The sequence below is a fragment of the Petaurus breviceps genome, unplaced genomic scaffold, assembly GCF_028583685.1.
Source record: "Petaurus breviceps papuanus isolate PSGF00001 unplaced genomic scaffold, PetGlider_PUasm1.0 90903, whole genome shotgun sequence".
NCBI classification, from domain to species: Eukaryota; Metazoa; Chordata; class Mammalia; order Diprotodontia; family Petauridae; genus Petaurus; species Petaurus breviceps.
The window spans coordinates 16,409,802-16,436,598 of record NW_027187376.1 but is presented as its reverse complement, the minus strand read 5'-3'; the positions used below and the strand labels follow the sequence as shown (position 1 = coordinate 16,436,598).

Genomic DNA, 26,797 nt, shown 5'->3' with positions numbered 1-26,797 from the left:
AATTACGGGGGATAAAAAAAATGGCAAAAAATTCTCCTTGCCTTCAAGGAGCTCAAATTTGGAGGAGTAAAGAGATTACAAATAGACACTATCTTATGCATTCCACCAACCAGAACTTCTTACTCATGCTTGCATATATGTAACCAAGTGCAAATTATACAATGACAGAGTTTAGGCCTTACTACCCATCAGATGGATATTTTTTCATAGAGAAGAGTTGTGGGAGTCATAGGTTCTAGAATTGGGAGGGATTTCCATCGAGAACATCTAGATCAGGGGTTTGTAAACTTTTCTGTGTCCTGAATCCATTTGTCAGCCTGGTGAAGCTTAGCAAAAATATATAAGATTGTAGAGGAGACCGATTGTTTTGGAATAATTGTCAATGAATTTTTTAAACTTCATGGTTAAGAAAAGCAGTTAAGAATCCCTATCTAAACCAACTCTGTGTTTTTAGAGATGAGGAACCTGAGGCTTAGCCAGATAAAGGTATGTACAAGGTAGCACAAGAAGAAAATCCAAAATTTTGCATCTTTCCAAAGAAGCTCCTGGGATTGACATTGACCTATAGTATTTCCCTTTGTGAAATTTTAATGGCTTGTTTTTGTTTAGGCAATTTGGTCTCAAGAGCTGGTGAATGGAAGTCAGATTTCCCATAGAGGGATTTCAGGCAGTATGTCATGGTAAGAAGTGTGTAGGATTTTGATTCAGGAGATTTCTTTGAAATCCCACTTTGTATTTAGATGTGTGACCATGAGAATGTCACTCAAAGGCTAGGGGCATCAGTTTCCTCATCTGTTAAATGACAGTAACTCTACTTGCACTAGCTACTTCATAGAGCCATTTTGAGGAAGGGACTTTGCAAGCTCTCGAGGACTCTATAAATGGGATGTCATATTTGTTGCTGCTCTTATTTTTCAGGGTAGCATGGCACTTGGGGCAGCTAGGTGGGTCAGTGGGTAGAGTGCTGGGCCTGGACTCAGGAAGGCTCATCTTTCTTAGTTCAAATCTGGCTTCAGACACTTCTTAGCTGTGGGACCCTGGACAAGTCACTTAATCCCATTTGTCTCAATTTCTTTATCTTTGAAATGAGCTGGAGAAAGAAATGGAAGCCCATTCCATTATCTTTGCCAAGAAAACCCCAAATGGAGTCAGGAAGAGTCAGATACAGTTGACATGACTGAACAACAGAAGTATGTCACTTGCATGTGTAGTGCTCTGGCAAGTATTCTTCTCCTGACTTGAACACCCCATTTTCCAGATACCATTCCTACTCTCCTTAGGAAAAGGGTCTTTGTTCTGCCCAAGGAAATGTATGGATTATCTGTAATTCTTTGGGATATGGATTCCATAGGATTTAGACCTGGAAGGGATTTTTGAAATCATTAAGTCAAACTTTATTTCTGGAGAAAAGTGGCACCTTGTTCAGGGTCACTTAGAACTCAGATCAGAATGCAAGTCTTCTGAATCCAAATCGGTGCGCTTTCTACAATAATACAGTAGCTGATTGTAGTTGCTAAGCCAGAAAGAGTAGTTCAGTTGTCTTACCACCAGAGGATATGAATTATAGATTTAAGTATGGCATGCATTAGAATTCTAAACTGTCACTTTTAGTCTTCAAAGGCGTTTTTGCTTTAGAAGTTGAAAAAATGATATCTCCTTCATTAAATCCTGAGATGGTGAATTTTAAATGTGATCTTAAACTGATGTAGAAGAGAAGCTCATCGAGTGGCAAGATTGTCTATCAGACCTGTGTTGGTGTTGGCAATGTAGTTCATCTATAATTATTCATTCACATGCCTACAGATAGATACTTCCTGCCCCGTTAGTTGTCCCATTTAGGGGCATTAAGTATATTCTTCATCATTACCTGAATACTTCATATGTTTTTCTTGGTTTTATTAAGGACCCTGCTATAACAAACAACTATTTTAATCAGATTAAATAATGCAATCTCTTTTGTATTAGCCATCATGCAAATCATTGACCTCTTGTCACTGTGAGCATTGTCTTATGTGGGACTGGCCTGATTGCTATTGCCATGTGTCTTGGATCTCAGGGATATCTGATTAAAATGTCCTACACATACATCATGTAGAGTAGTACACTTAAAAAAAGTTCAACATTTTTTAATTAACAGCAATCTATTTATTTTCATCCCACCTCCTCTCTACATTGTGAAAAAATAAAAAAGAAAGCTCTTTGGTGTCTATTCATAGGCAGTCAAAAAACATAGTACAACTTTGACTGTGTCCCAAAAAATATATGTTTCAGTTTATAGCCTGAGTTCATCACCTCTCTCTCAGGAAGTAGATAGATTTATCATGGGTCACCTGGAATCATGCTGATCCCTGTGTTGATCAGAATTCTTATGATTTGAGTTGTATTAAAAATGCTATTATTATATAAATTGTTGTCCTGGTTTCACTTTGTATCAATTCATACAAGTCTTCTCAGATTTCTCTGAAACTTTTTCTCTTTATCATTCCTTACAGCATAATAGTATTCTATTCCATATATACCATAATTTATTCATCCATTCACTTGATAGGTACCCTAACCTTAGTATCTACTTCTTTGTCACTGTAAAAAGAGCTACTATAATGACTTTGTATCTATGGAGCCTTTTCATCTTTAAAAAAAAATCTCTTTGGAGACCAAAATGTATGTACTCAGAATGGTTGAGTAAGACTTTGAGGGTTTGCACATTGTCCCTTTCTTCTCTCTTAACATTAGGATTGTCATTGCATGATTTCCCTGTGAGTTTCTCAGCCTCAATTTTCTCAGCTACAAATTCTAGTTGTCTCACAAAGTTATTTTAAGGATCAAATGTAAAGAGCTTTGCAAACTTAAATTGATACATAAATGCTAGCTAATAGTATTATTATTATTTGTATTTTGCATAGCTCCTGTCAGCATGTATTTTGTTTCCCAGTTACTAGTCTATACTATGTGTCAAATTACTAAATTTTTAAATCCTGAGATGGTGAATTTTAAATGTCATCTTAAACTGATGTAGAAGAGAAGCTCATCGAGTGGCAAGATTGTCTATCAGACCTGTGTTGGTGTTGGGAATGTATATTTTTGGTGTTTTTCCCATTGGTGGTCAGGGACTGTATATTTTTTTTTAATCTGCATTCTTTCCAGAACCATTTTCACCATATACTTGGTGCAGGAATCACTTAGTATCAATCCTTTTTACCTTACAGTTGATTAAAGTGAACCTCAGTAGGTGATGTGGCTTGCAAAAAAGCACTTAGATTTGAAATTCAAACTCAAGTCTTCTTCTTTCCATTCAGTTCATTGTTATTTAAGATTTTTTCATTATTAAAAAACTGTGCTCCAAAATGTAACTAAAATTTTACACTGAAAAACATTCTCGTTGACCTTCAACAGAGTATTTTTTCATCACCAGTGTGTCTGAACATTTAATTCCCCTGTACAGCTTATGCAAGATCACAGAAACAGAGCATTTTACAGGTAGATGTGACTTCTATGTCCATCTACATCAGCCCATGCCCGAAATAGAATTACATCTTACAACAAACTTGACAAGTGCTCAATCCAGCCTCTGATCGATGCCCTTCAATATCATTAATATCAGAGGTATATTCTTTTCCACTTTTCCTTGTGAGGGAATTTGTCTTTACATTAAATATAAATTTTCTTCATTCATTTATGACCAAGCAAATGAATCTAAACCCTCTTACAAGGGAGAGGTTTCTCTGGAGTATTGGAAGTTTGACAGCCTGAGTAGAAATCTTTCAGTTCTGGTGTTATTACTTGAGCTTTTGGGTTTGTTTGGTAGAGGTGGATTCTTTCTTCCTAGTACAATGCTTCCAGTCTGGGTAGCTTGTAACCAAGTGAATGGTGTTACTTTGAGAAATGAGTGTGTAAGTTAGCCATCTAGTCTTTCCTGAGTGAATAGTGTCTAAGAATATTTGCACTATGTGTAAACAATTACACCTTTTTGGACTTTGTGAAATACAGTATAATAACAGTAGAGATATTGATTAAATGTCAAGTTTTGGCAAAGATATTGTAATATACAATTTAAAGCATTATGTAAGTGATTAAAGACAATTTAAGAGTACATGATAAATTTTCAATTATTTGTGTTTAATGTTGTATATGGGGTAAAAAAGAGTACTGGTCCTAGAGTCAAATGACCTTAATTTGCTTCCCAGTTCTTGCTTACAAGCTGTACAATAGACTTGTGTGTAATCCTGCACAAGTCACATAAGCTTTTTGAGTTTTGGTGTCCACAGCTGTAAAATTAGACCTGATCAATCATTCGATCTCTAAGGCTCCTTCTGGGTGGATTTCTTTAATTCCCTAAACTCTGGCTTGATTTAAGTGAAGCATTGTGAGCTCTGTTTATTCTGTCTATTCAGGAAGGCTTCAGAGAGACTTGGTTTTGTGGCAGACATTTCTTCCAGATAATTTTCGACAATGAGAACTCCATAGTGTCTTACATAGTGAAATGAGGTAGTTGGACAAGATGACCTCTGAGGTTCCATCTGATGATCATATGATCATAGCTAAAAAGTTTGAATAAATAATAAGGAAGATTCCTTAATTGGATCATCCTATTTCAGAAATTTATTTGATTCAGGTTTCCTGATTCTCCATTCAGTGCCCTTTCCTTGACAGCACATTGTCAAGTATTGATGTTTATCTTTTAGCTGTGAGGTATATATAATAAATCTAAAATTACTTAAGATATAGGGAAGTGAGGGTTTTTTGTTTATTTTTGTGGGTGGTGGCTGCAGTTGTGTCCAGGTACCACTGGATAGCATTGTCTAGGTTTTTTTTTTAAAATTAATTAATTAATTTACTTTTACTTTACAACATTCAGTTCCACAGTCCCTTGAGTTTCAAATTTTCTCTCCCTCCTTCTCCTCCCTACCCCCAGGTGTTTTTTTTTTTAACAACATGGATGGCATTCTTCATGAAGAATACAAATGCCAAATAAAATATAAATCTATTAATAGTCAAATATTGTTGGGGAAATACTTCTATTCTTATAACAAGTATTTAATAGATAAAGGAGAATATTTATTGTTTTAAGAATAAATTCTAAATTAGCAGATATTTATTGATAATTTGTTATCTGAAAAACTGTACTATGCCCTTCTGGTTGGGGGGTATAGGTACAAAAATGAGAAAGACAGTCGTTAGTTTTAAGGCACTTGTAATTTAATGGGTATATGTCACTTGGTGAAACCCATATTAGATATGGGAGAAAGGTATTTTTATTCTCTGAAGGCAAGGTTTTTAAAAAAAAATTTTTTTTAAGCAATCGGGGTTAAGTAACTTGCTCAAGGTTACACAGCCAGTTATTACTGGGTGTGGTGCTGAGTGTCTGAGCCCAGGATTCGATCTTCAGGTCATCCCAACACTGGAGCCGGTGCTCTTACTCACTGTGCTACCTGGCTGCCCCTGAAGGCCAAGGTTTTAACCTGTTCCTCTTGTGCTTTAATGTCTACCTTAAGGCTTCACTTTAAGAAAGGTAATAAATATCAAAGATGCAAAATAGAATAGAATTTTCCTGTTTTTGAAATCTGTGCATTTATAAAAAGTAATACTAAAAACGTGTCTTATTTTGCATGTTTTGCCAAATCATTGTTGCTCTCATGCCTGAGGCAGCCAGAGTTCAGTGAGGAAGACAGGCTAGGAAGGATCATAGAATTTATGGCCAGAAGGAATTTAGAAATCATTTAGTTTGACTTTCTGATTCTGCTTTTGAGAAAACCAAGTCTTGAGAGGTTAAGTAATTTTCCGTTGTTCACACAGTTGGTAAAGGGCATAGTCTGAATTTGAACCCAGATTTTTACATGCTGGTGCATTTTAGACTATGATAAGTATATAAACATCAGTAACCTTTCTAACTTTATTGTTATTAGTACCACCATTGAATAATTTCATTTTTTATTTTGAGAGATTTTCCATTCTTTGAACTCTCAGAAAGAGACTGCCATATGAAAAAAATAATCCCAGGGTAATGAATTTGAATGTAGAGTACATCATTCATTTCCTGCTATCAAATTTTGGGCTTTGTCATCATAATCAGGTAAGTACCTGTATTCATTCATGTGCAAGTAGCTATTGTGTTGATGTATGTATTATATGGAGCTTCTGAGATTTGAAACCTTCACAGAATAGGAACCAAATAAGAAAGGTCCTGAAGGCATGGGTACTGCTAAGTGCGTGTCACTCTTATTGAAAGTTCATCCTTAGGAGCTAAGTTTTTTATCACTGGTCTTAATGTATTGAAGAATGTTGCTCTTCCTGTTTGACTCGATGTTGGAATAGTAATGCAGTGTATAAAAGCACTTACTACTAAAGGACATTTTTATTTCCACATTTGAAAATTGATTCTCGTTTTTAAAGAAGATACCATTTATGCATATTTTGGCTCTGCTGCAATTCATTTTGCATAGCTTGTAGGCAAATAGCTTTTGAGAATTAGGGCTCATTAGTGGGGCTCGTTTCTTCAGCAATATTTTCTGATAATAGTTTTCTGTTTAATACAAGAATGTCAGAGAGCAAAAGTAGTAAGAATTAGTCTCCTTCTACTCATTAGTGAATGCATATGGAAGAAGGTAGAATGAGGGAGGCCAAGGAGTAATCAGTATCTTCTGTCTTATTTCCCTTTCCTCATCTCATTCTTCACAGTGTTTATTGGATATTATTTTAAAAGCCTTGCCTTTAATAGGAACTTTGGCATATGTAAATATTTGATGTAAGTATATGCTGTGTTCCATTTTATCAAAGCCATTGCTTTCATGAGAAAATGCATTCCTTGTGATTTAGGAATGTGAAGAATTTTCTGGGAGTGGTTCTGCAGAACCCTTGTGTGTGTAAATCATCTTTTCGGGTACTAACACTCTCTGATGCCTGTTCAACTCTGTTCTCTGACCCAGGATTTCAGATTAAAAAAAAACTTTTAAAACTTACTTTGATGAATAGGAGGATTTTCCTCCTATTCACAAAAGGAAAAAAAAAAAGAATTGTGACCAGTGTTGGTTTGGATTTGTTAGACTAGGTTTCTCTGACCTAGATGGAGAGGAGGGGGCCCTGAACTGAGAGTACTCCGCTCTCTAGCTGGCTTGGCTCCTATTAAAAGAGCTCTGCCAGGGGGATGTTCTTCCTGGCATAATTTCTTTGCCCCCATCTCGTTTGGGATTGTGGCCCCTCTCACTCTCTATAGCAAGTCCCCTTCTAGTGGGAATGAACTGCATTCCCAAACCAGCTAATGAGAAATTCAATTTATTCAGATTGTCCATGTTGATAGTTTCCTTCCCTCAACTCCCACTCCAGTTTTGTCCTAGCTAACACTCAAGTATTGACTTTATTGGTTGTATTTTAGTTCTATTTATGCTGTTAACTAGTTTTTCGACAAGTTACCTTGACTTCTGTGGCTCTTGATTTCTTCATCTGTAAAATAAATTTGCTGAGCTAAATCTGTTAGGTCTCTTCCTGAAATACTCATTTGGTATACATTCTTATAATTAGTAGCTGTATGGGCCATGAAAGAGTAATAAACCACTTAGATGAATGACTTTTAGTACTCATAAGCAAGTCTTCTTACTCAACAGACTGTTAGTGCCATTGGTTCCAGAATATCTTCTAGGTTCCACCATTAGTAACTTGAATGGCATGTGCTAGGGTTTCCTAATCTAGTTCTCTTAGTTTGCTTTCCTCTTTGTAGTCCAGCATAGGAAATTGTCTATTTTCATTTATTACCATAGTCTTAGTTTTGTTACTAGTTCAAGTGAGGTATCTCGGAGTAGAAGTGACTCTTAGTTCTCAAAGGCTGTCAGGTTCTATGAAGCAAAAATGAATTTGGGATGAGCCCAGTGAAGGACTTTGTCTCTGGCATCTGAAACCTACTGTAGGTAAATTCAGTGTAGTTAATTACCTGTTGAACTGCATAAAGACTCTATGGCCTCCCATCCTTGGTTGGAACAAGGAGTGTGTACAAGGAGAGAGTGTGACCTTAAGTTTTCAAGAGATGATTTGTCCCAAGATGTCTTCTTATACTATCATAAGAAATATATTTACTAAAGGTAAGTTATCTACTAATTTTTAATAGGATGCATATCTGTGAGGGTCATGAGTAAAATTACTAGAAACCCAGCTTCTCAAAGTTGTTCCTAGAAATCTGAGGGTATCCCTCTGGGGACCCAGCCTACTAGTGATAGTGGGAGTTAGGAAAGTTAAGAAAGTAGGAGTTAGAGTGCTTATTTGTACAGTCACAATAATTTCTTTGTATTTCAAGAACTAACTTTCAATCAAAGGACGCAAAAAGAAGACAAACATGTTTAAGGATGTACATTTGGGAGGGCGTTAATAAAATTCTGAAGCACATCAACAAAAGAATGATTAAAAAAGGTATAATTGTCATAGTGGATCATGAGTTGAATGAGTCCCCTAATTAATTAAGAAATAAAAAATATCCTCCAAAAATAATGACATGGTTTTGATTAGCTGTAATTAAAGCATTATGTCCAGTTTCAGATTTATCCTTTTAATAGACATGTGGAAAAGCTATAGACAGTAAAGAGGGGCATAACATATATAATTAAAAGGATTTGAGTTAAAATCTGTGAGCAAATGTTAATGGAATGTGAAAGGTAGCTAGGGCATAACTTAATCATAATTCTTTGGTATATGTGGTATATGAAGCATTATTACAAAGGGGGCATTGATTATAATTCCTAGAGGACCTGATAAGAGAAACTGAGGCCAAATTATTTGGTTCTAAACAGAAGGGCTGATTGAGAAACTGAAATATCATATGGGAATAATGACATTATTGCTCCTGGAAATTCTAAAATAGCAATACCCAGTATTTGTCTTGTATGATTTAAATGAGAATGCCTTAAAATATACCTTAAGAAACATATCTTAATTTTATTAAGAAACTACTATGTACCAGGTACTGTGCTAAGTGCCGGGGATGTAAATAAGAAAAAGAAACACAGTCCCTGCCCTCAAGGAACTAATTATTTAATGGAGCAAGATTATACAAAAAAGGAAGTTGGAAAGAAGGGGAGAATTGATGAATGGATAAGAGTAGGTCACCAGTGAGGAGGCATCATGTTCCATGGAGTTTAAACCAAGCAGAGGTGCGCATGGAAAGGGGAGTGTTAATTGTAAAGTTCAGATCTCTGCTCCCTATAAAGAAAAGATTTGGAAAGATTTTAGTTTTTCACACTCCAGTCCTCCAAGTCAAAGGGTAGAGGAGACTGAGAGAAATCAGAAGGTATTGAGCATCCAAAGCTGAATTAATAGCTTAATTATGAAATTTCAAGTGATGAACTTATCCTAGGAAGGACATCTTGTTCTCTTGAGTTCAAACCAAGCAGAGTTGTACATGGAAAATGAAGTGTTCAACTTTTGAGCTGTGTGTCTTAAAAATAGAAAATAGTAAGAATTTGGCTTTTTTGACTGTCAACAACATTCTTTATGTTATATTATTTAAATCTTATTCTCTGTGACTTTTTTTTAAAAAGAGCTGTAATTTAGAAATAATTCTTACAGGCTTTCAGTTCATTTTGAAGTATTATTACAGTAATATCAGTGTTCTAAATAAGGCTTCATTTCAGCTCTATATTTTCCGTTTTCTTGTTTAGTAGTTTATATTCAAATATTCTAATGGACTAGTGTCAAACTCAATTAGAAATAGATCTCCTTGGGTAGCTATTGGTCAAGAAAATTATAAATGAACATTATCTATGTCTTATTGTATTTTGGCTTTTTGTTATGCATTTTGTTACACAGTTACATTATAATCTGGTTTGGGAGCACAAAGGAGTTTCATCTGTGATCTCATCACATCTCATCACAGTAGGTATACTCTCCAGTGATGGAGATTTCAGTCATTCTATGGTAATACATCTTGTGTTACTGCTTTCCATGTCCTTCCATAAATTCCTCACCCAATGTTCAGTTCACCTACTATTCTGGTGACTTTCTTTGCTTTTCATGACACTGTTGTGATACTAATGAAGTATGTAGTCTGTGTACCAGTTATCTCTTGCTCACTGCCGTAGTAGCCTATCTTATTGGATCATACATTTTGTTGGCGACATCCTTTATAATACCTCTTCTTGTAGTTTCTTGTTTCTATTGTTTTGTTTCCTGCTTTGGATCACCATACACTCTTTCATTGTCCCTTAGATTATCTACAATTTCAGTTCTTCAGACACTGTAGTGTTCTATGATTTGTAGTCATATAGAAACATTCTGGAAGAATGTTGAAATTAAAAAGATAGGACATTGTTTCAGCTAGAATCTTTGAGGACTTTTTTTAGGGGAACTCAAAACAATGCTATTTCCCAAAGGCAGTTCAACCTGCTTTCCTACTTTTGTTGTCCGTTTGTAGTGTCTATGATATTAATAGATTGGACAAACTCTGCCAATTGACCATTCAGTGACATATCAAATGTATTCTTCATCCAGTTGGTTTTTCCCCAGTCTACATAGTCCACATTCTTTAGAGTGACCAATTATTTCAGTTTGGAGCCTCTGCAATTTCTGAGCTTTCCTGCAATCAGTAAGTTGTTATCTGCATACAGGAACATTTGAAGAACCTCACTGTCTACAGGAAAATCCTTCTTGACTTTGATTGTGTGCTAGATTCTCTACATAATGATTTTGAACACTTTTGGCAAGCATCAATCTCCTTGTTTTATGCTGTCCTTGATGTTATTAATTTAAGGGTTTTTGAAGGTTATCCCTCTTGCTTTATCTTCAAAGGAATCTTAAATAATTTTGACATGCTCTAGAGACACCTTGTTAGAGGACACCTTTTAAGAGTAGCATTTTACTCTTCTAATATAAATGCTTTTTTATAATCAACAAATAATAAGCACAGTGAGATTTTGTCCTATTCTGGGACCTTGTATATAATAATGTGAGGGTAAAGACATTGTCTGCATGGAATATTGATTGGAAAAACCTGACTGTTCCCTTCTGATGTCCTCATTGAGGATACATTCAATGGAGTGTGGAGTATTCTAATAAATATTTTGTTTAGATGGGAAAGTATGCCTTTGAGTAAGTTTTTTTCCATCTTTCATTTTCTCTTTGTTGCATTTTAAAATAAAATTAATTAAATCTCATAAAATCTTTAAATTTTAAATTATTAAATTTTAATTTTTAAATAATTGTTATATAAAATTGATTATTATGAAATTAAGTCCAAGATTTTTTCCCCTAGTCTTTGGCATTTTCCTCTCTTTGACATACCTTGAGAATTAGTCCTTCACCATCGAAACAATTTTATTTCTTCTAGCATGGGCCATCTTTGTATGCATTTAGTCTGGTCCATTCGCTTTCCCCTATCTTTGTTTTCTCAATACCATTATCACTTTCTTAGGAAGCATAATGGAGCTGTGATCTTAGACTCCAAATATTGTGATTGCATGATACTTGATGGTGAGAAGTTTGTTATGAAAAATGGAAGCAGATCTTTTCCATCTTGCATCTATTTACTATCTTTTTAATTTCTTCATTAATTGTTCTATGGACAACTTTGTTTAGCTGCATCTCTCACCTGGCTTTTTGTAGACTTTTAAATTTTTCCTTTTACTACTTTGCATTGTTTATAAAATGGCACTGCTCATAATCTTCCACAATCTTTTGGTTATATTCTTAAACTGGTGTTCCTCTTGGTTGCCATATCTCTAATTGACAAAAAATTAATTACTTAGATTGATTTTTGGATCTTTTTGGTCTCTTGGTATAGGAATTGACATTAAACTTCTTCACTAAGTATTACATATCCAGCATGTTAATTTTTTTTTAAAAAACAAAAAATATTTTTAAATAGCAGGATTTTTCTCTTAAGTTAGTAAAACTCAGCCCTTTTTGGTAGGTGATGGAATAGGGCTCAGATCTTGCTGAATATTAGGCCAAAAATGGACATGACTTCATATTTCATTAAATCAGTACTTCTGAACTGACCTTCAGAATACACAACTTAATATTCACTTGTAAACAATTATAGAATAATTGTTGTAGCTATGTAGATAATTATTTAATTGCCTTCCCTACTGCACTTTCCCCTCCTCTATTTCTGAAACAATTGCCTAGATTTTTAACAATTCTTTATTTTCTTGTTGTAGTTTCAAAACTTTTTTTTTTGGTTTGGATTGTGTGTAAGAAGAATCATTACATTGAACTAATACTTCTTTGAAGGTTATCAGAAGGAAATATACTAAATCTCATAATGCTAGTAAATATGTTTAAAAACACAGAGAGATTTCTTAGTTACACAGGTTTGGGCATAACTTGCTTGTTTTGGTACTGAATTTGATTGTATCCACCTGCACATTTGTGAACATCATAATATTTATAACAAAATATATTAAGAGTGTTGGTATAATTGGCCATATTGCAGGGAATATTTCTGAATGTTGAGGCAAAGCTTGTATGTTTAGGTTAGATACCAAAAGTAGCCCTGCATCTGTGTTATTCTTTTCATAATTAGAGGTTGTATGGATTTATTTTTCCTACAAATAAATGAAAAAGAAATAGAGCAGGTGTAAGTATATCCTGCTTGTCTCATCTTTGGGTTTATTAAGGTATTCAAAAATTTCATTTGTATGCTTAAATCCACAGATGTATGTAAATGTGATTTCACTCTGGGAAAGTTATTACCAGACCCTTTTTTCTGTTCTTCATTTATTTTCATATTATCTTTCAATATTTCCATTTGACATAAGTTTTGAGATTGTCATATGTTATTTTTGTCCTGTTGTATTGGCAGAATGTCTGTCCACTATAGAGTTATTATCTTTATTTTTAGACATATGTGACACTGCATAGCATTTCATATATGTTCATTTAGTTTTCATTATTTTATTTGATTCTGAGACCCAGCCTTGTGACATCATTTTACAGAAAAGGAAACTGAAATTCATTGGCAATAAATAATAAAAATAGTCATTATCATTTATATAGTGCCTTAAGTTTTACAATTAACTTTATAAATTAGTTTGATCTCATTTGATGCTTACAACAACTATGTTAGGCTAGGTGTTATCCCTATTTTACAAAGGATGAAATTGAGGTACAGATAGGTTAGGTGACTTACTTAAGAAGACATGAATTGAAATCCCTTAACTCCAAGTCTTTCACTCATTTGTTATGCCACTTAGAGAGTGTGACTTGCTGAGTGGGAAATTCAGCACTAGAATCTTTGTCTTTAATCCGTTTCCTTTGCTTTTTCTATTGCCCTACATTGGAATTCATTTAAGTTATAATATAGTATGTTTATAACTTTGTTAGAGGGACATTTTTCTTAACATGGACAGAAATTTGAATTATGAGTGATGGAATGCCACATACTGAAAACATAACGTGAATTTTGAGGAAAAACCCATAAGAATGGCAAAGTTGACAAAAAAGGACAATGATAAATGCTGGGGGAAGGGGGGCGGTTGTGAGAAATCAGGCACATTGATGCATTTACAGGTGAATCTGTGAATGAATCGGTACAAACTATTTTTGTGAGCAATTTGGAATAATACACAAAAAGGTACTAAACAGCAGCTTTGACCAAGGGCAGCTGAAGTGGCACAATGGTGAACCTGGAGTCAGCCTGATCTGAGTTCAAATCTGGCTTCAGACACTTAGTAGCTGTGTGACCCAGGGCAAGTCACTTAGCCTCAGAAGGAAATGACAAAGCCCTCCAGTACTTTTGCCAAGAAAACCCCTAATGGGGTCACAAAGACAAAACTGAAATGACTGAAAAACAACAACTTTGACCATTGACCTAATCTATATCAAGCCTGCCCCTCAAAGGTCCCTGAAAGAGATCAGAGAAAAATGTAAAGATCCTTTGTGTATGAAAATATTTTTAGCAGCTCTTTTTGTGGTGGCAAAAACTGGAAAAATAAGAGTATGTCCATCAATTGAAGAATGATTGAACAAATTGTAGTATGTGACTGTAACAGAATACTGTTGTGCTATAAGAAATCATAAATTAAGTTATTTCAGAGAGACATGGAAAGATTTATATGAATTGATGTATAGTGAAACAGTCAGAACCAGAAGAACAATTTATACATGTAATATCAATATTATAAAGTGATCATTTTATAACTTTTTAAACTGTTGAAGAATGAAATGAGGACAAAGAGAACAATTTCTACAATAATAATGATACTGTAAAGGTAAACAACTTTGAAAAATTGTAAGAACTATGAAAAATACAATGACCATTCATGATTCTAGCAGACCAATGATACAACATGCTACCCATTACAGAGGAGTGTTGACTTATTGTATACAGCCATTGAGGGAATTTGTTTTGCTTCACTATGTACTTGAGTTTACAAGAAATGTGGTTTTATTTTCTTCTTTTTTCTAATGGGGTGGGGAATGGGAAGGAGAGAAAATAGATTTCTTTTAATTAAAAAAAATAGAGAGGTGGGAATAATACTGATGTGAAATGTTGTTACAGGTGCTTTGAGATGTGGTCACTTTATTATTAATTTCTCTTAACTGTTTTACTTTGAAAAACCTCTCAGGAAGTGAGTAGTCTGTAAATGTTTATAATGCAAAAGTAAAACAAACTAACAAAATTTGACTCATATAAAATTTTTAAAAGAATAAGTATCATGGGATAATTCTACTTAGAGATGACTTTAAGGAAGATCAGGGTGTTCAGCTAGTCTTTTAGATAAGTATAGGATTTGAATTGATGGGAAGGAGGGATGGACTTTCCAGGTTAAGATAGCTCCTAAATAAAATCAGGCATGGAAGTAGACATTAGGGAAGGCACATGATATACAATGGAAAAGGAAGGTGTGGAGACTAATCAGGGGCTCTGAGATCAGAACGTTCAGTAATTCAGCTGTCATCTAGTCATTTCCAGCAAGACTTCTTGCCATCACCATAAACTCAGGATTTCTTAAAAACTGGAGTTTTAATGTTAACTATGATTGATGCTTTAAGGTTTGCAAAGCACTTTACAAACATCTTATTTACATTTCAAAATAATACTGGGAGGTAAGGAGTATTATTATCCCCATTTTATAGACATGAAAATTAAGTGACTTCTGCTGGATCACAGTCAGTAAATGTTTGTGGCAGGTTTCTAACTCAGGTCTTCCTGAGTCCAACTCCAGCACTCTAGGCACTGTGCCACCTAGCACATTCAAACTCATGCGATATGATATTAAGTAACTTATTAAGTGCTCCTGTTTGTGGAGCACAGTTGTGAGGGAAGTAAAAAGTTTAGATAAGATATGATCCATTATATAAGGAACTGATTCAAATTTGTAATATTAGAAGCCAATCTCCAATTGGTAAATGGTAAATAAGTAGAAACAGGTAGTTTTAAAAGTAAGAAATTCAATATATCAACAACCATCTAAAATGCTCTAAATTACTAATAAGTGTACAAATTAATCCAATTTTGAGATTTTATATTATATACATTAGACTGACAGAAATCAGAAAATAACAAATGTAAAAGAAACAGTGGGGGGAAAATAAATAGTTCACACTAGTGAAGTGTTGGTGGACCTGTGTATTGATCTGGCTATTTTGGAACTATGCACAGAAAATTATTAAATTGTGAATATACCTGTTAAACCAGCTACATAAGTTATAGGTCTGTATCCCAAACAAATTCAAGAAAGAAGAAAAGGACCTAAGTGTTCACAAATATTTACAGTAACGAGAAATCGAAAACTAAGAGATACCTTCTCAATTGGGGGACGAACAATCCATAGTATATAAGTGCTATGGAATATTATTGTGACATAATTGATAATGAAATGCACAGTTTAAGAGGAAACTAGGAAGACTCCTATGCTATGATGAAGAATGGAGTGAAGGGAAGTAGGGGAATAATTTACAAAGTGACAACAGCATTGTAGAGAAAAACAACTTTTGATGACTTTAGAACTCTAATCAATGCAATGGTAAACAAGAAGATTAGAAAATGAAACACACCACTCATCTCCTATTCTTTATCTTCTTTTCCATTTTCCCCCTGAATCTTCTTTTTGTTTTATTTTTTTCAGTTTAATATAGGGTTAATAGGAAGGACAGATTATAATTTTTTTAAAAGCTAAGACATGGTCTTTATTGCCTTATTCTTAATCCTTACTCCCACTGAATTCCTTTCTGCACTTACCCTAATCAGTTCCTGTTCCTTTTGACTTTGTTTCTTTCTATGGTTTTGAAATCTATAATTTTCCTGGACTCAAAACATTTAACTCATTCTTCTTTCTTATACAGTCAAATTCCAGTTCTATCTGTTCTTCCTTTGCAGACTTTTACATATTTCTCCTCCAGTTTTTATTTTAAATATTTTAGAGATTTGAATATGTGACATGATTAAAAATGTTGTGAAATTTTTCTGCTATGTCCAGGAAATTGCAAAAAACATTTTTTTTGCAATAATAGTTTGATTCTAGCATAATTTATTAGTTAATTTTAAAATATGTTTTGAAGTTTATAGTGCTGGGATTTTTCAGCTTTTATTCTTATGATTAATTAATTTTTAGCTTTCAACATTCATTTCCATAATATTTTGAGTTCAAAATTTTCTCCCTTTCTCTCCCCTCCCCTCACCCTGAGATACATGCATTGTGATTACCCCTTCCCCCAGTCTGCCCTCTCTTCTATCACCCCCCCCTTCACCTTCTCCCCTTTCCCATTACATTCTTGTAGGGCAAGATAGATATCTATACCCCATTTTAGCTGTTATTTTTTAAAGAATAAACATCTTCTTCTGTACAAATCTTGCCCCTTGATAATTCTAGGTGTTTCTGTGATCTTTCTAGATATTTAGTAAATGCATTTTTTGCAACCTTCCATTGTGATAATTATTATAATTTTAATAATACCTACACTTTAATAATGCAGTTTCTATCCTTACTCTTATTCATATCTATGTCCCTACTCTAAAAAATATATATATATAACTAGAGGTGATAGCACCAGGATATTGTTTATTGTATCCTTTTGCAAAATATAGGTGGAAGTAATCTCCCAATATCCCTTCTGCCGCTTTATTGCCATTTTGGAAATAAAACAAACAACAAAAAAAGATGTTTTTCCTTGGTCAGTTTTTAAGTACTTTAAGTTCTCTGCAACATCTCTCAAATTCATCCAGCACTTAGCACAAGGCCTGGTACATAGTAGGTACTTAATAACTATTGATTGATTAATGCTTCTCATTGATGCCATTCCAGTGCAAGCCCTCAGAGCCTCCTTGCCTAGACCAGTTCCGTAGTTTTCTGACCATTCTCCCAGTCTCCAATCTTACCCCGCCTTCACTCCATCCTGTATACTGCTGCCTGAGTAATTTTACTGATGCATTTATATTTAGTAAGATTGATACATAGCCCTGAACGTGTCCTAGAACTGTCCAAAGTTCACATTGTTTATTGCTCAACTCAGATTCCTTAGTCTTGCCTTCAAGGACTCCAAAAATTGACTCTGGCCTACGTTGTTTCATACTATTTCCCCATGTTTGCTGCCCTTTTTGATAAATCATCTCACAGTTCTACTTCCATTTCTTTCCTTATGACATTTCATCTTCTTGGAATATTCTTCCTGCCTGTCTCTGTCTATTGACTGCCTGGCTATCAACTTTTAGGCCCTGGTTCAAATGATACCCCCTTCGTGCTGCCTTCCTTAAAGGACACATCCATAGTCTTTCAAAATGGCCTCTATTTTATATAATTTAATTGTTTTGCACCTTTCTTATTCATTTATTCTCTAATTATAACCCTACCTCCCAGGGTTGTTGTGACTATCAAATCAGACAATAACTGAAAAGTTCATCCCACAGTACCTGGCACAGTTATCACTATGTAAATTTTAGTGATTATCATTAGTATTATCATTGTTTATTTATTTTATATTTATTTGCATACAAGGCTGTTCACTCATACTGGATTGTTACTGTGTCTTTTTATTAGTTTTTGTCTCAGCATTAAGCACAATATATTGTATACAGTTGGTGCTTAATAAGTGTTTGAGTGAATGAATTATAATGATCATTTTTAGCTTGCATCTGTCCCTCAGAACATAGGATCATGGGGTTTCGAGATGGACAAAATGGCATCTTTCGCTCCCATTTATGTTACATGTAATATAACTCAGATTAAACCTTTCTGATTAGACCTCCCCAATGGTGGTATAGAGAATTTTCCATTCTTGTATGTAGCTGTAGATTATAATAATTAAAGGTAGGCTATTGGCAGTACTTTTCATTCATATGTACACATCGACAGATTCTCACAAATACATATGCACATATATTTGGAAGATTGTAGCTATCTAGGGTACTGTTAGAGAATACATTAAGCCTTTTCTGAGGCAGTGTGCAAAGAAGCCAAATTTATAATAGCTGCAATATGTTTCAGTCTCAACTTCCTGGCATTTAGGAAACTGTACATTTGGTGAATTAGCTTTTCCTAATTTATACCCACTGAAATTCACTGTGGAGTTGGATTCCATTTAGGTTCAGGGAATATCCTTTTAGGGTATATTGGGTAGATTGATACATTTTCATAGCATAGTATTCTCTTTGGAGAAATCGTTGATTCCATCCTTTGGCTATAGGGTACATGCCTTTGGACCACACAAGCTTTTAAAACCTTGGCATTTAGAATTGTTGAGACTATAAAATTTCATTGGAACTAAATGATGAAAAATAACATTTTTCATCAGCTGTTTTCTTTAAAAAGGATCTTGAAACAGTATACTTCGATGTTATTAAATTACTGTTTGTTTAATTTGGTAATATTTTAAAAGGCCTGAATACTGGTAGCGATTTTTATAGTCTATCTATCAAATCCATTAGTAATCTTTGATAATTTAAACAATTTTATGCCACCTTTAATTACTTTAAGCTGAAATCTGTTCTTGAAAGATCATACTATGTCTACTTCCTGAAGTTTCATGAGAAGTCTAGAATAATTTATTGTCCTGAATTAGATACTCATCAGTTTATAAGACTCTACAACCTATCATGGTATGGTTTTGTATAGTAGACACTGGACATTCAAGCTCTTGTCTTTGATTAATGAAAACTAATCTAATTGCTGACATTTGGTTTCCAAAACTATTTGGAAACTAAATTCATCATTTTCTACCCGATGATTTTCACCCCCACTACCATCACTGTTCGTAAATGGCACTCTGTCCCAATCTTCTGATCTTATTATTTTGGAGTCATAACTCACATTATACCTTACTTTAAGGCTTACCAAGTCCTTTTGCTTAGCAATTCTAAATGTTAGGTGGCACAAATATTATTCCCATTTTATTGATAAAGAAACTTGAGTGACTTGTCTGAGGTCATATTGCTAATAATAAAAGGAGCATTAGGTTATGGACCCAGTTTTATTTCTCTCCCTTACCTCATACAGTTAGTAAATTTCCAAGCCCTATTTTTCTCATCTCTGCAATCTCTCTCACATCTGGCCCTAGCTTTGCTCTGCTACTGTAACTATTTTAATTTAATTTGTTTCTTCTTATTGAGATTACTGGAATGACTTCTTAACCAGTTTTTCTTTCTCTTATTTTACCTTCCATATGACCTCTACATTACTGCCTCAGTAGTCTTCCTAATCTACCACTATACTTAATTTCTTCCCTCACTCAAAAGCTTCATCACTCACCAGGCTCTCCATTGCCTAGAAAACCGACTTTTCTTTTAGTCATGACATTCTATAATTCCCCCCTCTTATGAGTCCAGCCTACCTGTCTAGCTTTATCTCTTACCTCTCCACTTTATGTTTTCTATGTTTTATTGACAGTGCATCACTTTTCTTTCTGCCTTTTCTCATCTCTGTAACTTTCCTTATATTATACTTTGTGCTTAAAATGGAGAGTTGGATGAATACATGGGACCTTGGAAGTACAAGTACAAGTAAATGCAAGACAATCCCTATCCTCAAGGAACTTGCATTCCGTTGGAGGAAGACAATACATCATAAAGAGCTGGAAAATAGGGACGGGAAGGCACTTACATGGGGGCAAGGTAGAAAAATCTTGATTGTCAGGAGAGAGCCAGGAAAGGAATGATCACAGCCACCCACTCTGGGAACTGCAGTGGTGAAGGCATCTCCAGTGCTGTGCTTCTAGGCAAGAGGTAGAAAAATATGGAGAATTAGGAGCAGAGCCAGGAGAGTACTGGGCCTAAATTTCATCTGTTGAAAATCTACCTCACCCCAACCCCCAAGACCCAACTTGGATCTTCCATGAAGCCTTCCCTAAATCTCCTAATTCCTTTCTTTTCTGCACTGTCTTCCCCCAGGCAAAAGTGATCACTTTATGAAATTTCTCACAGCATTTTGTGTGGATATTATCTTTGCATTTATTTCACTCTCCCTTGTGTTTGTTTGCTTACTGTGTCATTATGCATCTCTTCATTGTCAACACTGGGTCTTGGTCAGTGTAGATGCATATTAAATGTTTGTTCCTGGGAGATAGAAAGGATCTTAGATATCTTTTAATCCAGACTTCTCAGTTTTACAGATACTGAAAATGACGCCTAGAGAGGTGAATGAGGTCTTTTGTCTAAGGTCCTACAGGTAGTAAGAACTGAGGTCCTGCGTCTTCCACATAGAAAGTACCTAATAAATGTTTGTTGAATGACTTTAACTGCCAAGTCCAGGACCTTTTCCACTATACCATGATGATATGAATGGAGCTGGAAATCAACCATAGTTTTTTATGTAAAAGACATAATGATTTTAGGGAATGTGACCAAAAAAATCCCACAACCACCACAAGAGCTAGCATTGGCATAATGCTTTAAGGTCTCTAAAGCACTTTACAAATATCTCTTGATTTTTAGACAACTCTAGGAGGTTAGGTGCCATTAACCTCATTTTACAGACGAGAAAACTGAGGCCTACAGAGATATCATAATTGATGATGATAACATTTATCTAGCACTTTCTCCATGCCAGGCACTTTGCTAAACGCTTTACAATTTATCATCTCATTTGATCTTCATAATAATCCTGGGAAGTAGGTGCTTTTATTGTCCTTATTTTATGAATGAGGCAATTGAGTCAAACAGTTGTTTAGTGACTTTCCCAGGGTCACACAGTAAGTATCTGAGGCCAGATTTAAACTCAGATGAATTCTGGGAAGTAGGTTCTATTTTATCCCCATTTTATAGTTGAAGAAACTGAGGCAAACAGAGGTAAAATGACTTGGCCTAGTGTTACACAGTGTCTGAGACCAGATTTCAACTCAGGTGTTCTAGATTCCAAGGCCCAGTGTTCTGTGCACTGTGTTTCCTAGCAGCCTCCAGATCCCACACTTTATTCTCTGATGTATTTTTTCTTAATATAGTATATTTGCATACTAATTTTATGAGGAACTCTCTGCCTTGATGCTGTAAGCTTTTTTTTTTTATTCTTTTTATGCAAGAGAGAAGACGCCTTACTTTAAAAAGCAGGAAAAATAATTAAATGTATTATGAAGAGAAGATGGGCTATTGTCAATTTGTGGTTGTCTGTTCTGAGGAGTGACCCTAGCAAAAGATGTCAAATGGGTCTCAGGTTAATTTTATATTTTTATTTTTTTAATGGGTTCTCATGGCCAAAGAATTCATTAATAAGTGGCCAGCTCTTTAGCTATGAGCCTTTCCATATTTAGCTTGACTGGTCTGGAGAAAACAATCAAACTCTTGTTAGGACTACACTCAGAGCAGTTTGACCCACTGACAGAGCCTTTGAGAAGCCAGGATTTTTTCCATACCATGATAATATGACCTAAGAGTATTATTTTATGGATTTACATTTAAATAATGCTTTAAACATTTAAGATATTTTAGCAGTGTCAGTTTATGGCAGATTTTTGGTATATGTTTTTGAAACAAATATGTTCTAAAAAAAAAGTCATATGTATAATGAAGTTTCTATATTGAATTGTTTTCATATTGACTATCATGATGTAATTGGAGATGACCCTATAGAAGTAAGTTTTCTTGAACAGTGTGGTAAAAGAATTAAAGTCAGAACCAAACATGGAACATAAGAATGTGGTAGTACACCTATACTAGCAAAATGCCAGTAGAAAACTGGAGCCCTCACCTAGAAGTTTACATTCTCTTGGTGGTGCTTTTGAAATTCTTCTGATTCCGGGGCGGCCAGGTAGCATAGCGAGTGAGAGCACTGGCTCCAGTGTTGAGAAGACCTGGAGATCGAATCCCAGGCTCAGACACTTAGCATCCACCCAGAAACACCTGGCCGTGTAACCTTGAGCAAGTTACTTAACCCCGATTGCTTTAAAAAAAAAAAAAAAAAGAAATTCTTCTGATTCCTTTCTACCCAGTGGCAGTCATTCTTATGATTTTCTGCATTATAGGAATGTTTTCATAGTAATTCCTTTCTTACTTCCTTTTTATGACTATCAGAACCTTGTTCTTTGATCTGAATTTTCGTATATTTCTTTTGGCTAGCTGCTAATGGTCCACAAGCTCAGTGAAATGTTGATTCTTGAAAATTATACCAAATTGTAAAGCTTAGATCGATGTAAGTCTCCAATTCCCTAAATTTGACATGCCATTTACTTATAATTAGAACTATTAGTAATTATAGATACTAGTGTCTATTTAGAATGACTTTTGAATGTTATTTAGTACCATATTGGTGATTTTCCCCCTCTGCGATGTATATTTCTGTATTTAGCTATCTCCCCTGATTTATTAACATAGTTTGATATACATTTAATTTTAAAATTTCCATCTGGGTATGAATTAATTATTTCTTAATGGCAACTGTGTATAAATTAACTTGCTCAAAATATTGGGAAAAAATATACTTGGAAGGAAAGAGAACAGAATGCATCAGAGTTTATTCCCTTATGCTTAAAATGTACTTTGAGTATGACTCTCAAGATTTACCACATTGAAAAATAACTCTACCTACAAGAAATACTGCCAGAAATGATAATTTAAATTATATAAGTATTATGGCTAGACACATGAGATAAAAATAGAAAATTCTATGTGCCTTTTTAAACCAATGTTGTAGGCTTTATTTCAGTGATTAAATATGTGAAACAAGGTGTACTTGTACAGTTTGTTTGATTAGTTTTCTTCTTTTGGGATATTAAAACAAAGAAATATTAAATATTTAATGTAATGGTTGAAAATTTTACAAGCATAAAAGTCAGAGTAAAAATATATATATTTCTTGTTTAAATTTCATTCTTTTAATATTATATTTCTAATAAATCCTCAACATTTGCAGGGGTAGCATTCCTAGAAAATGGTGCAAAAGTTAAAAAAAGCAAATGTTGATAGATTGAACCTATGGGAAATAGGGGGTTAGGTTCCTATGATCACCCAAAACTGTAATCTTTCACAAGAGATTGCAGAAAAGACACTTTTCTGCATGTAATTCTTTATAACAAAACATTAATTCTGATAATAAGTACTTTTTCTAAATGAAATAAGTCCCAAAATGTCATATACAAAATAAAGTTGGTAACATGCAAAATATTTTTCTTGCTAGGAATCATGCTTTCATTTCAATAAAAAATTAATTTCAGACAATAGTCATATTTTATAATATGTGAAATCTACAATACTACAAATACTGTACAGCAAATAAAATTCTCAAAACTAAAACCTGAATCTTACTTTCCACTGTATCAGAGGGTATTGTGAGGGCATCATATCATATACTATACTGCTGTACAATTCTATCTTGGTTGTCCTCTGAAAACCAAGGGAAAAGTTGAGACTTTAGTCATTACTAAAGTTGGAAGACTCTGAGACTGGTAAGGTCTCGGCAATATCTCTGCCACTCTGTCCTTCATGCCTGGTGGGTGGTGTAAGAGACCATGAAGGACATACAAGCTTGAAATAAATTCTCAGTGACTTTTGCTGATAGAATTGGCAGCCTTGATGTCTCCATAGAACTGGTTGATTAGTCCATCAGTTGCTGCAGACATTCTGGCACATAGTTTATCTAACACCTTTACTTTTTCATAAGCCACATCATTGACTTTGCATACTTGGGCTTTGAGAGCCCAAAGGACCATAACTATGTTTTGTGGGCATAATTGCAATACAAAACTTGATTTTTAATAGCAAACAATGGTAATATGAAGTGAATACATGGGAGCTCTTTACAATGGTAATGTGAATGCAATGAGTGAAGTACCTCGTATGATATCAGCAGCTTCACAAATTTGCACACAGTGTACCTTTTTTTCTCTACTGTGCATAGCGTGTGTAGTTGCCCAAAAGAAACTGAAAATAAAATTACTAATAAAATCACCTGAGTGTGTAACGTTTTTAAGGTTAAACTTGTGAATATTGCGGATTGATTACATGTTTATTTACATGTATAAATGTACATATATGTGTATATATACACCCATGTTTATTATGAATATAATCAGATTCGATACATATGAAACACTTGAATTTTCTTTTTTCTTTGTGTAAATATTAATAGAAACATGTGTGTATATTTATATACATATATATTCTACAGAGAGAATAAATGTCTCTTTCTCACCCATTTATTCATTCTTTCTAATGGTGAAATGGGAAGCATGTGAAATGACAGTTCCTAAGTGGAATGGAAATAGTTATAAATGACAAGAGACTTTATCTATTTTGACTATTCTGACTTTCTTTACTTTGAATTATTTTGTTTAAAAAAAAGTTTACCTAATTGTAATACTTGATTGTAACAAGTTATTCCCTAATTAAGCTTTTAAAATTTTTGAAAAATCTCTGTCTGAAGTCAAATTATAGAGTGTTCTTTAGAATATTCTAGGTTCAGTCAGTTTCTGTCCTATGACAGAGAGAGACCGTCTAGTTATTCTTACAACTTTTTCCCCTCCACTGTCCCAGGGGTCCTTTGGAAACATCTTTGTGCTCTGTATTTTTTTTCCACTTTGGAAAATATGGACCCTCCTTCTTACAGTAAAGTGTCACTCCTGAAAAACTCTTAGGCCTATCTTTTTAATGTCATGATGAACCAAAAATTTACAGTAGGAAATCTACAGGTAGGTTCCAAGAGTTGATGAGCTGAACTCACTCCATTTATATACATTTTGTAACTTACTGCCATCCAACCATGCAACTCTGTAGGTTTATGGAGCTCTAGGCTCCAGAACCCCTCTCGAGACATCATTGTCATCTTGCTGAGACTCCTAATGGCAAGTTTCAGGAATATTGTTCTAAGACTTCCTTCTTGAAAAGTATATTTAGTTAAATTGTAAAACATGATAGAAAATTCCCCTGGAATATATGTTTTAGGTTTCTGGAGAAATTGGTTATGATAGCTCATAACTAATAGTTCATTACATCCACATAACTTCTGTTAATCATCTTTGTTTAAATGAAAAGTTAAGATATGAAAGACAAAATATTTTCTGATTCAGATAATTGCATATTCCATCTTAAGATGAACTTAGTTTTTTTTAAAGTTAAATTAAGTTTAAAATGTATGTTAAAAAGTCTTTTTTAAAAATTGACTTTTTCTTGTAGGATCCTGGTGACTGGGTGAAAATTCATCACTTGGAGTACATGGATGGAGGAATATTAGACCCAGATGACATATTGGCAGATGTTATTGAAGACAAAGATAAAGTAGGTGGCTATATTAAAATTATTCTTTTTAGAACCTATACTTTTTGAGAAACTGAAATGCCTTTTTTTTTGAGGGGGGAAGGCAGGGCAATCGGGTTTAAGTGACTTGCCCAAGGTCACACAGCTAGTAAGTGCTAAGTGTTGGAGGCTGGATTTGAACGCAGGTCGTCCTGACGCCAGGGCTGGTGTTCTACTCACTGCGCCACCTAGCCACCCCGAGAAACTGAAATGCTTTTAACAAATTTTCTATCAGTTATTATTTTTATCTGTTCAGGATCACCTAGACATCTCATAGATCAAAATTTTCTTCAAGAAGCAGTAGCAAAGTTTGGAATTCAGCAATGGTGTTCTGATTATTGAATCCATTCTGAAGTTTTCTTCAGTGCCTTGATAACAGAGTGTCAGAAGCTGTAACAGCTGTCCCAAGTATCTGTGAATGGTATGGTCATTATAATCATTGTTGTCCCTGTCATTTTTCTTTTTGATCATCCTACCAAATATCTAGTCCAACTAGAGCATTTGAAGTCTGAACATAGTTTGTACTATGCTATAGTATAAAGCATGTAATAATGGAGGAAGAGAGTCTAAGGAAGGCTTTCTCTAATACTCATTTTTTTAAATGCTTTATTAACTTCTGATTTATATCATTCGTTTCTGCCAGACTTTGAGTTACAAATGTTCTCCCCGTTTTTCCCCTACCCACTGCCCCAAAATAGCAGTCCCACAGGATATCCCCTCTTCCAATCTGCTCTCTCCCATATTTTCTCCCATACCCCTTTCTACTTTTCCAGTGGATCTCTATGCCGAAGTGCCTGTATATCTTATTTCCCAATTACATGTAAGATGGGGTTAATAATAGTATATATATATATATATATATATATATATATACATATACATATATATGTATATATATACACACGCACACATATATATTTGAATTTTTGATTTTAAAACTTTCAATTCCAGATTCATTCCCTTCCTTCCTTGTCACCCACCCTTACTGGGAAGATAAGCAGTTCAGTATAGGTTGTACATGTGTGGCTAATGCAAAACAATAACATAGTAGATATATTGTGAAAGACTGACTATATTTCCCTCCCTCCTATCCTAACTCCCACTTGTTCTATTCTCTACTTTGATCCCGTCTATTTTCAAAAGTGAGTGCTTCCAACTTCCCTACCC

General features: G+C 34.5%; 1 protein-coding gene across 1 annotated transcript in view; it reads left to right on the top strand.

The window, feature by feature from the left end:
* The window catches only part of PARD3B (par-3 family cell polarity regulator beta), a 1,344,967-nt gene that overhangs the window by 149,070 nt on the left and 1,169,100 nt on the right, over positions 1–26,797 (top strand). The window contains exon 2 of the mRNA XM_069075096.1: positions 25,511–25,612. Coding sequence (XP_068931197.1) covers positions 25,511–25,612 — 102 coding nt within the window. The remainder of the gene's footprint in view (positions 1–25,510; positions 25,613–26,797) is intronic.